At 38.7% G+C, this 13,119-nt stretch overlaps 1 protein-coding gene across 2 annotated transcripts in view; it reads right to left on the bottom strand.

The window, feature by feature from the left end:
* The window catches only part of LOC126418645 (F-box/LRR-repeat protein 7-like), a 53,359-nt gene that overhangs the window by 11,440 nt on the left and 28,800 nt on the right, over positions 1–13,119 (bottom strand). For both annotated transcript variants that reach the window (XM_050085508.1, XM_050085509.1), the window contains exon 2: positions 9,960–10,923. In XM_050085508.1, the coding sequence (XP_049941465.1) occupies positions 9,960–10,910 (951 nt within the window). In that variant the 5' untranslated portion in view covers positions 10,911–10,923. The remainder of the gene's footprint in view (positions 1–9,959; positions 10,924–13,119) is intronic.

Raw genomic sequence — 13,119 nt, forward strand, 5'->3', positions numbered from 1 at the left:
CAGTGCGATCCCTGTGTTGTCAGGGGGCTACAACCTAGAGGGTACATGACGACCCCATCACAACGGGCTGGCTACCGTGCTGGATTTCTGGTGCCATGGAAAGTCCATCATGATCGTAGGTGCAGATGGGGACGCACTATGGGCATAACTTGTACAACCCATCAGGCGTTTAGGCCCAATTTGAGGAATAGTGGGTATGGGTACAACGCCGGTACAATGCTGAGTGCCAAGGTCTTAGTGCACTGAGGACCAGTGGTACACCATGTAAGGCGTCCTTCCCCAAAAGGCTCGTACTTCTGTAGAATTTTGAAAAATGGAGGTCAAACCCCAAGGGGGACCATCACATGGAAGGCCGAAACAGTTGAAACTCCTTTTAGTCGCCTCTTACGACAGGCAGGAATACCTCGGGCCTATTCTTACCCCGGACCCGCAGGGGGAAGCTGTTAGATAGGAAACCCGCAACTGGTACATGGTCCCGGGTTCCAGGACAGTCTCTCAGTAATACGGATGTGCTGGGCGAAGTTGTCACTGATAGAAAGACCCATTGTGGTCTGACAGCCACGTCAGAGAATTGTTACAAAACCAAAGAGTGATTCATTGCAAATTTAAACATAGCCACAGCCTCACAGACAAAGAAAAACCAAAAAAAGGCAAAACTGGTGTAAGGAGAGCCGTGTGTGAAACATTCGCCTAATTAGAAATAAAATTCTATCTACCAACTTGAATGTAATTAGTTTTGATATGTTAAATCAGTAAATGGATTAAATCCATCTGTCCAGACACTCAGTGACCATGATGGCATTGAGGAAGATTGCACTGTAGTACCTCCTTTAAATCTTTGCACAAATGACAAATGAACAGATATCGAAATAAGTGGATGTGGTGTAGAAAAACAACTGAAGTCGCTCAACAGAGGAAAGGCCACTGGAGCTGATGGCATACTAATATGAGTTTACATAGAGCATGCAAAAGAACTTGCAGCTGTTCTAGCAGCAGTGTAAGGTAGGTCTCTAGAGGAGTTGCTAATGATGGGGAAAAAAAGCACAGGTCTTTCCCATTTTCAGGGAAGAATTTTGGAACTTGTTTTACGCGTGCATATTATATTTCTGGAGACCAAAAACAGCCTTTTTAGGAATCAGCACACGTTCCAAAAACAACTGTCTTGAGTAATGCAACTCACTCTGCTTGTCCGAGAGACTTAGCAAGCAGTAGATACAAGCACCCAGCTACATGCCCTGTTTTGACTTTCGATACAGTTCTACACTGTCACCTACTGAAGAAAACATAAGCACACGGAAAACTGGACTAACTATGTGACTGGGTTGAAGAGTTTCTAGCAAGCAGAACACAGGATGTAATTCCCTCAACAGAGAGAAGTCTTTTCACGTCAATGTAACTTCGGATGTATCCCAAGGGAATGTTATAAGACCATTACTTTTCACAATTTATATAAATAAATTATTAGGCAATGTCTGAAATTCCATACAGCTTTTCACAGATGATGATGTTGTATATACAGAAGTCGCAACTCTAGAAAACTGTAGCAAAACACAGGAAGACCTGAAGAGGATCAGCACTTGTTGCAGGGAATGGCAATTGACCCTCAACATAAACAAATCTAACATATTTCAAATAATTTGACAGAACAAGCCATTATTGTATGATTACACAATTGCAGATCAGTCACTAGAAACTCCATATGATAGCTAGCAGCATTCATATGGAGCAATTTGAAGTGGAATCATAACGTAAAATTAAATGTAAATTAGGCAAATGCTGGAGTGAGTTTCATTAGAATAATCCTCAGGAAATGTAGTCCATAAACGAAGGAAGCAGCTTACTAAACCCCCATTCAACCAATACTTAAATACTGTTCATAATGTGACCCACCCCAGATAAAACTCATATTCTGTTATGTGTTCATTTAATAAGCATGGAAGCATCACAGAGATGATCAATGAACTCCAGTGGCAGTTGTTGGAAGAGGGACTTCTGAATCATGGTAGTATGGTTTATTGTTAAATTTCTGAGAGCGATCATTCCTAGTAGAGTTGTCAAATATGTTGTTTCCTCCTACATATATCTCGAAAAAGACTGTGAACATAAAATTAGTGAGATCTGAACTCACAAAGAGGCTTACCCACAATCGTTATCCCTGTGAACTATTTGCGAGTGGAATAAGAAAGGAGGAAAGTGAGACTGGTACACAAATCACCCTCTGTCACACTCCACGAGTGGTTTCTGGAGTATAGTTGTAGGTGTAGACGATGAGCAGGTTGAAATAATGCACACATGAAGAGGTTTGCACAGGATATACTAGCATGGAGAGTTGCATTAAGCCAGAGTTCAGACTAAAGACAACAACACAACTAGAAAAACATGCACTACACATGCTAAAAGTCATATTTTTCTTATCACTGTCCTAAATCTATGAGAACAGTTTTGTCTCAAACTATCTGCACAATAAATAGAAAGGCATCTTCATAAGCTCAAGGTGATGGCAAAGATTGTAGCACCCAAAACTTAGCAAATCCTTTGAATTGTCCCAAAAACTAACAGAAAAACTTCATGGAAAGGTAAATCAAAATATAGGGGAGAGAAATGAAGTCCAATTGACATGAGATGGCAATAGAGAACTTTAACTGCACCAGCATTTAATCAGCGTTGTTTTTGTGTTCTTCAGACTAAAGTGCGATTTGACGCAGTTCTCCATTACAGTCAATCTCGTGCAAGCCTCTCGATCTCTTCATAAGTAATGAATGCTATACCCATTTGAATCCGGTTACAGTAGTCATACCTTAGTCTTCCTCTACAATTTTTACCTCTTGCACTTTCCTCCATAACCAAATAAACATTACACAGTGTCCCACATAAAATGGGTATGCCCTACTTACTGGATAATATGCAGATAACTACATTTTTACTACTATCTATTCTTTTTTAGTTCGTTTGTTGCTATTTGAATCTCAGCTGTGAAGCATGTTGGTTTTATGTGGGACACCATGCAAGTACCCCCCCCCCCCCCCCCCCCGTTCCCCAAACAAACAAACACACACACACACACACACACACACACACACACACACACGCGTCAAGCCGATTAGTGACATTAATACAAGCACTCATGAAATACCATACTAATGTACAACCATTAGATGGAAGAGGTGTTAAGTCCTAGTCTTACAGTTAAATGAATATTGTGTTGAGAAGGTTTAATTCCTACACCATATTAATGGGTTTCAAAAGACAGAAGTTAGTACTGGAAGTGTGCAGAAAACCAGTAGGAAATATCTTTAGTCTTGTCAGGAGTTAAGAGTATTAAACAATGGAAAATCTGAGCTGCAATAACAATATGAATTTAGACAGAGTGTTGTTCACCACATATAGAAGGCATTAAAACAGCAGACAGGCACTTTTAAAAGTAGCCTTTAGATTATTTGGCTATTGGCAAAGTCCTTCATCGGACTGAGAAACACAAACACAGATTCATATATGCACAACTTACACAAACATGGCCACTGTTGCCTCTTGATCTGATAAATGATTTTGTCAAGATAGTTAAAAAAAATTAAGAGGCTACTTTTAAGTTTGGTGGTCCACTGTCAATACCTCCTCTATGTGGTGAACATCAATCTGTCCTTAGTCATAGAGCCGGGCACGACAAAAGACATGCAAAGAAAACTAGATATTTGGCAATAAGAGTTCATGACAATGGGTCTTAAAATCTGCAAAACCAAAACAGTTAGTTTGGCGTGACTAGCAACTCTGCTACAGTCCACCTACGAACTGTAGATGCAGAGAGAGATATGGTAGACAGCTTATAGAACTTATGTAGCATTGCTTCCTCAAAAAACACTACAAATCACAAGACCACAAACAGAATACAAATTCCTCCAGAAGGTACATAAGACACTCCTCCACAATCTTCTCAAATCAAACTGTATAATATGTACCTCCTGCCTACACTAATGAATGAACCAGAAAAAGACTAAATAAAAACCACCTCCTGGTAATGAAAAATAAGTTCCTCTGTTCTTGCCTGGAGAAAACGAAAACTTGATAAAATAAGACATGAGAATATCCTCCGACTAGGATTATTTGGCAGAATCGGATCCTGGAGGATCTCAACGTCTGATGTGCCAACTGCCATCAGATAAACAAGCAACAAGTGTGGAAGGGCAAGAATAATTATAATGGGCTTATGTACAACCACACCCAGTTTGCAGTAGTGAAAAAATGGTGGCAGATTTTAATGACGATTTTCTGTCATATACTTCTGACTGGAAGCATCTTGAGTTTTGTTAGTGCACAGCTTTGGATTATTTCCTACAGTAAAGCTCACAAACAGGATTAAATTTCATATTCTAACAGCCAATGACAATTTGTTTTGCCCCCTCCCCATGCCACCTCTCTATCTGCCTATATGTCAGCATTGACTTCTGATCATTTTTACCAACTTTTTTTAGGTGGGTGTTCCAGCATAGGGCCCAATTATTTTTCTGAGACTTCGATTTACACTGAGGAACAACTGGCTAGCTGGATTTGGTGTTACTGAAAGAAATTTACAGGGCAAGGTTTGCATAAAATTGATAAATTCCTCAGGTTCCTGTGGAAACATTTCTTTTTTTTTAATGTGACTATTGACCTTGTAATGAAATGGCTGTATTGGGTCCTGTGGAGTACCCAATAGAGCAGGTTTCGTAGTGTGTGATACACGCTAAAACAGATGTGGGACACTTAGTGAATAAGATCACTTAGCGTAACAGTGTGAGAAGTTGTAACAAAAATGTTAAACGTGTCACAGACCAATTAATATATATTCTTAATCAGATAAAGTAATTAGGATAAGTCATTATCACTTTGATATGAATTTTGGGATGTTTAGAAGAGAAAGAACAAGTTCTGGAATCAGTGTTAATAGTGTATAAATGTTAGTAACCTTTTTCATTCAGTTTTGTAATTATAATTCAATTAGTAAAATTCATTGTTTACCATAATGCAAATTAACTGTGTAAATCATTAATTTTGGAAAACCTTAACATTTATGTACCTTTGCAAGTCAGGACAACATATTCTTATGGAAATCACCAACTAAAAATCTGTAAATAAACTCGTAATTAATGTTTCTGGAACATTCTATAGAGAAATTTAGTGTAATATCCACATATTATGAAAACTAGAGAATATCCGTTTGAGCTGGAGACATAACCTGATCCAGAAAGACAATTTGTATCTTAAATAATGTTAGAAGAACGATTCATTAATTTTTTGTAACACAATTTAAAGATTTTGTGATGTACATAATTATTCCGTATTTTAGCCTTCAAATGTTGTAAAAATTCATTTTGAATGTTTGAATTGGAATTCTGATAAGCTTGTTGTAGCTGGGATTCACAGTCATAGCAAATTTTTTGAAGGACATTATCTTTACGCCAGTGACTGTTATAAGTTTTTATTACACTATTGTAATTTCAGCAGTAGCCAATATAAAGTGCTGATATTATGGCTTTAAGCATGTCAACATAATGTAAGCTGACACATTTGTACGTCAATGTCAATATTGTTAAATACAATTGTGATGCTGTTACACAGTGCGAGCAAACGTATTCAAACATTGTAAAACAACATAATCTGTAAGTGCACATGTTCATTAAATGATCACTAGTCAGAAATGCATTATACCACAGCTCTAATGCATTTGTGACTATTGATGGTTTTACGAACATGTGCACTTACAGATTATGTTGTTTTACGATGTCTGAATATGTGTGCTCACACTGTGTAACAATGTCACGAGTGCATTTAACAGTATTGACGCTGACATACAAATGTGTCAGCTTACATTACGTTGACATAGCTTAAAGCCATAATATCAGCACCTGATAATGGCATAAGGCCGAAATTGCAATAGTGTAATAAAAACTTGTAACAAATGGCTCTGAGCACTGTGGGACTTAACTTCTGAGGTTATCAGTCCCCTAGAACTTAGAACTACTTAAACCTAACTAACCTTAAGGACATCACACACACCCATACCCGAGGTAGGATTCGAACCTGTGACCGTAGCCTGTAGAGCCTAGAACGCTCGGCCACCCTGGCCGGCAAAACTTATAACAGTCACTGGCGTAAAGATGATGTCCTTCAAATGTAATTCTGATGATGTAGAAATATTACCAGCTCCAAATTGTTTCATAAAATTGCATAATTAATTAGATTACATAAAGATATTCGAGAATGTTCTGGACTGAATAATAAGAACTTAATTGTTAACTGTATATATGTTTCAAAATTGCACTTGTAAAAGATTGTTAATTTCAGAAATTTGCATTATCATTGTATTCATTTTAATTTCTGCTAAAACTCTGCAATGACAGTTTTTGCTGCATTAACTTGTTGCAATTGTAACATCAAACATGAAATAACATAATAATGTCAAAGAACATAATTGTTAAAAGATGTATCACTACACCTTGTCCAAAGCCTTGGGGTGTATGCGGTTGAAGTACTGTCTGGTGCGTTCCAGTTCTTGGGAAGTTCTGACAGACAGTTGTATATATGTGTGTAATAAAGAAGTGTTGTCAACGGATTAATTGGTGTACAGCTGGTAGCGACCAAAGACTTTCTGCAGCTGCTACGTTAGATTTGGTGAGTGGAGGTGGTGTGAGAAGTTACATTAGATTTGACGTTGGAGCTGGGCTTCTGGCCCTGGATAGGATACGTTTTAACCTGATATTCTGTTTTTTGTTTTGGAGGCTTTTGCAAAAGTTACAAGAAAGTAGTTGGAGGTGGTGCACTGACAAGTGTTAGCAATATATGGTTTTCAGTCCAATGATGAGATCAAAGCAGTGATGAAAATAAGTGAAGGTCTGATTATACATGTTTGCTTAACTAATCAATGGTGTAAGATAACACATAATTAGGCTTATAACCACACATCATTATAAGCACATGGACTCCATCTACGAGCACAAGTGCTAGGAGATAGGAAGGGTATGTCTGAACATTGTTTAAATAACCTCTCCAACATGCTGAGAATAATTTATCTACAACTTGCATAGCAGGGTTAAACACACACACACACACACACACACACACACAAGAAGCGGTGAACAAGAATAAACCTGTTGCAACCAAGTTAATCGATTTTGATGAAACTTATCACACAGTAAAATGTGATTCGAGAGTGAAAAATTGTATTGCAGTACAATAAAACAACAAACATTTTCTTAGGATGTGAGGAAATTTGTGTCATGTTAGCACTTACACTAGCTTCCACATATATGTATAAAATCATCGTTCAACGATCTGACCCAACAGTTCGCAAAATGGCTGTAATAGACAGTTCCAAACACTGAACAGGAAAAAACAAGTCACATTCAGCAACTTGTGAGTCACAATGGAGACAAAACTTTCCTGGCAGTTTAAAACTGTGTGCCAGACCGAGACTCGAACTCGGGACCTTTGCCTTTCGCGGGCAAGTGCTGTGAGGATGGGACGTGAGTCGTGCTTGGGTAGCTCTGATGGTAGAGCACTTGCCCACGAAAGGCAAAGGTCCCGAGTTCGAGTCTCGGTCCGGCAGATACATTTTATATACAGTACTTCAATAAAATGAAAGGAGAAGTATAGAGCAAATTTCAAAAAAAGGTAATGGAATATAGTCATATTAAATAAGGAAATAATGAGGGAATTAGATTAGGAAATGAGATACTAAAAGTAGTAGATGAGTTTTACAATTTGTCAGCAAAATGACTGATAACACCCAAAGTACAGAGAATATAAAGTGATGGCTGGCAATACCCAGATGAGCATTTCTGATAAGGAAAAATCTGTTACCATCAAATATGAATTTATGTGTTACGATGTGTTTTCTGGAGGTATTTTTATGGAGTGCAGCTTGTACATGGTGATAAGCAGTTCAGGCAAGAAGAAAAAAGAAACTTTTCGAACGTGATGCAACATAAGAATGTTGAAGACTAGATGGACCGACCAAATAAATACTGAGGAAATGATGAATCAAACTGGGGAAAAAAGAAATTTATGACACATAGTGACTAAAAGGGATTAGTTAATAGGACATATTTTGAAGCATCAAGGACTCATCAACTTGGTAACTGAGGGATGTGCGGAGGATAAAAACAGAAGACGCAGACCAAGGCTTGAATACAATAACCAGGTTCAAATGGAAGTAGGGTGCAATAGTTACTCACAGATAAAGAGGACTGCACATGATAGACTAGTGTGGGGAACTGCATCAAATCACAGCCCGGACTGAAGAGGACGTCCACTGATCTTACTAAATATCATTTAAAAATAAAGTTTATGTGATTGTCTTTCTGTTCAGTCTATTCCAAATACATTTTATATGCAGCAATTCAATTAAGTGAAAGAAGTATCAAGTTTACTTTTCACAATAATGGAAAGTCAAGGGTGGAAAAAAAAATGTAAAATAAGGGAAAGGCAACCACTCACATATAGCACACTGATTCATGGAGCACAGAAACACATAACAGAGAACAGTATTCACCACATGACAGAGAACAGTATTATACTAGTTTTCGAGATTCTGCTATTTTTCTAGTAAAAGTACACACGTTCACACATACAATCACACAGCTGTTGCGGCGAGACTGATAGTCAACTGTCAGTTACTGAGAGGAGTTGGCCAGGCAGATGGTAGTGGGACACGGGGAGGGGGAAGCACACACAAGGCAGGAGAGGTTAGGAATGGGGGGGGGGGGGGGGGGGCGAGGTGGAGTGGGATGGTGTGAGGCAGGTCTTTTGACAGATGACTCTGTGGCCACACAGTGAGATGAAAGGAGATATGAGAGATACAGAGAGAGTGGAGAAAGTGAGGGGGGGGGGGGGGGGGATGAAGAGGAAACTGGAAATGAAATTGGAGACAGCGAGGGGAGAGAGAAAGGGAGAGGGGTGAAAAAAAGAGAGGGGCGGAGGGAGGGAGCAAAGGAGAGCATCCCTGTCATTTCTGCTCCCAATCCTGTAACTAGAGGGTCATTCCCTTGTGGTCAGCCATGGGGGAAAGGCTTTCCCTGTACACCCACTCACCCCTACCTACCACAGTCCAGTCACAAGCACCTCCTAGCTAATAAATTGGAGGGCCACATGTGAAAGCAGTCATTTTATGTACAACTGATGCTACAGTTACTGTACAGCATTCTATGCAAGCATGACAGATCTACTAGCACAAATGGCCACTGCCAGTCTACGGCAAACCACAAACTTAACCATCCAGTTCCCTAACATGCCATGCACAGAAACACTAATGACTTCAGCAACTGCTTTATTGCATGAGCCATTTGGATACTCCCTTTCAGCACAAGTTTCTCTGAACTATGCAAGTGGGAATTTTCTCTCCAACATATCCTGCACTCTGGCCTGAACCTCCACATCCTCACTTCATCTTTTACCTTCTGTCTTTTGTCCACACTACTCCTTCCTCAACCAGATTGCTTACTGCCTTCTGCCACCACCCTTCCTTCCACCCACAATCTATGTGGGCAAGCAGCTTCTAAGTAATCTGATGAAAGGCTTGCCTCATATTATCAGACTACCACCTCCTTGCCTCGTGCATCCCTCCCTACCCTCTTCTCACCACCATCTGCCCAGGAACTGATTTCAGTAATCAACAATCAATAATCATGAAGCATTTACAAAAAATCTTTCACAATTGCAATACATATATTAGCCTGGTCTACAGAGGTTGCACAGAAAGATCTTAATAACAAACACCACAATGGCAATACATGCTTTATAAAATGTCCACAGATGACTGTCACAATCAACATCTGCCTACTTAGCAAGTCAGAATTGAACTAGTCACTAAACATATGTACTGTGACTGTGATAGATTATTAATAAGCCCTTCATTAAAATACCTGATGCTACCGCCATAACCTGGTGGCATAACGTACACAGTAGCAACACATGTAGGAGGTACTCACCTCTCCTTTAATTTGAGAATAGTTGATCTGCAGCTCATTCAGCAGTGGGCAATTGAGACTGATGGCTGCCATTACTTCATCATCCACATAAGTGGCAGTATCTATCACAAGAGTCCTCAGATTTAAGAACCAACTGGAGGTAAATGCATTTACAAGGACATCACTCCCAAATTTGATGTAATTGTGAAATCTGAGATGTTCCAATTTTTTAAGGGCACTGAAAACAGTCACATCATCCACGACAGTAATATAAAAGCCTGCAATGCCATAAATATCCAGGCTGATTAATGTATCACCACAGAGGCCCAGAAAAGGCAACAATGAGGAACCTTCAGCTGTTTGTAGGGCCAAACCTATATGTGTCAGCTGATGTTTCTTCTTTCTTATAAAATATTCCACTTCCTCTTCTGCAAACGTGATTTCGCCTGTGTCCACTTTCCTCAAGTGTGGACAGTTGTCCCCAATGTGCCTAATTCCTGAATTATCAGCAAAAAATGATCCGTTTATAAGTAAAGTCTGTAGATTCGGTAAGTGGGCAATGACCGTCAGCACTTCCTCCACATCCTCGTTAATGCCACATACAGATATATCTGTAATGTCATCACCATTTTTTATTATTGTTGTTAGGAAACTATGGAAACAGTCTCTTGTCTGCATGAATGCGTGTAGGTGTTTCCCGTCAAACATAGCCTGTCCAGGCCAAGAGGCACTGTTGAGTTCCATACTAACAGATGTGCATTTAGGGAAACATTCAACCAAAGCCTGCACAGAGGTATCTTCTGGTAGATCCACCATTCTGCGATTCCAAAGCTTGCGATCGTATGCGAAGGCGTTCCATCGAGTACACACTTTTGTCACACACACAAGTAAGTCCGGTGTAGGTAAATAATTGAATATATGTAGAAGTATTTCATCAGGAAAATTGTTAATGTGTGCTGTTACATTGCTCATGTTGCAGTTAATGCTGGAACAACAGAGAGTAACACCGTTATTACAAGTAAATTAAAGTTAGAATACAAACTATAACAATCTCGTAATAATACTGAACACACAACAATCACAGCTTCTTAATAGTTTAGTTATAAAAAATAATAAAACTGACCAATTGGAATAAAAAGAGAGATAAGGAATAAGGATTAATAGTATACAAAGCAGAAGAGGGCAAGTTTCCAACAGTTTTTCACAGATGGTCAACCAAAACAAAGATGATGTGGTGCACATAGAAAAGTATATGACAAGTAATGAATTTCTAAAGCATTTGATGTACTTTCTTAAACATTGAAAGAGCTATATCAGCAATGGACTGGGAGAAATATTGCCCCAAACATCTGATCACAAGACACACAGATGATAGTGAAAGTCAGAAGTAATATTGTTAGTTAGTTTTGATTCCTTAACTTCTTTTTGGGTCTCTTCTGATTCAGTTTTTGTTGCTGCCCCTCTACTGCAGTAAAAGAACTGCTCACAACATTCCAAAAGCCAAAGACTCAACATCTATTGTTTTATGGTTGTTTCTTCCAGTACACAGAACATTAATCTAGAACTGCTGAAATATTGGATGTCATAGGTAGTATTCAGTTTAGTTCACCTCAGAATCATGTATTGGAGTGAAATGGAGAGAAAGAAAAGAACTGAACACAGTCAAATTTCTATGCTATAATAAAAATGACATTTTAAGTAACTGCTGACATAATGCTTGACAAACAACAAAATAGTTTTTGCAAATGTAAATTGTGTAAAAAGTGTTGTGATTATTCTTTAACAAATGTAAAGCCATCAAGCTGATGATCTAGTTGAACACTGCAATGCTTTATGGTGCACAGTACTATTTGAGGCAGTACACCCTTGCCTTCTTCCAACCCTTGAACTAAATTACCCAGCCAGTTATAGGAGGACCTACAGTTTGACATGGAATCCAAACTGTGGTGCAGTTTGGCATTTTCCACATACAAATGATTGCCAGAGGTCAAAGAAGTGATAAATGACAGATAAAGTCTACAACTGACTGGGGATTGAAACTTAGGGCTTCGGATCTGTAGCATGGCATATCAAAACTGAGCTACCAACCCATAAGTCACACAGATATACCATAAAAACGCAAACAGTTTTCACAGACTATAGAGTAATAAGCCATAGAATATTTTAGAAGAGACATGAATGTCAAACAATTCAGCACATGTAACAAAAAATATGTGCAAGAGACCAGTTTTTTCTATTACCCATTGAGAGCAATGATATCAGAGAGCCACTAAATGTTACCTAGAGTGTTGTACAAGAATTCTGTGTGCTACATGTAGTGTTCAGTTTGCATGTAGGTGATTTCATCAAGAAATGAAAGAACCAATCAAATGCTTTAAGTGTTACACCAACATACATCAGCCAATAATCTCATTCTCACTGATGATCTGGTCATTCAAGATTCACACATATCTACTCATTTCTTCAGTAAGCTCACCTAAATTACAACAGTGAAATATGAACAACAAAATGTCAGAGTGATGTATTTGAAGCAAAATATACAAGAAAAGGAAAGAATTTACACATTGTTACACTCTACTATGTCACAAATTTTTAACACCATCAGTGACATGTTAACAACAGTACAAGAACGATGATGAAAACATATTACTAGATAATGTTTGAAGATGCATGGATCACCATCAACACTGAGGAATTTTAGAAAATTGTGTCCATGCCCATAAATTTATGTGATAGTGAGACCCAAATAGAAACAAAGAGAGAGGTGTAGAACTGAGGTGACTGAAATGAAATTTATCAGAACAGTTAACAGGCTTATGAGCTGTACCACACCGACAATGGCATAGTCAGAAAATAATTCAAGACCTTTCCAAAAATGATAAAACTGAAGACGACACACAACAACACCAAGGAAAAAGTGGACCAATGGACATAATCAGTGATGGGACCAGTGCACCACAGTTTCTAGTATTTCAACAGAACAGGATATACAGCTGCTACTTACATCAACTGTGACCAGACAATACTGGTTAAAATTAAACTGATCACCCACACATACTGAAAGCCCAGATGGTTACTTTGACAAGGTAACATAAGATTTCCTGCTTATACCTGATACAGCCTAAGGTTGTGCCCTTAGTCCAATAAAACAGTGTCACAGACAGGACACTAAACCATAATC

This window comes from Schistocerca serialis, chromosome 9, assembly GCF_023864345.2.
Source record: "Schistocerca serialis cubense isolate TAMUIC-IGC-003099 chromosome 9, iqSchSeri2.2, whole genome shotgun sequence".
Lineage (NCBI taxonomy): Eukaryota > Metazoa > Arthropoda > Insecta > Orthoptera > Acrididae > Schistocerca > Schistocerca serialis.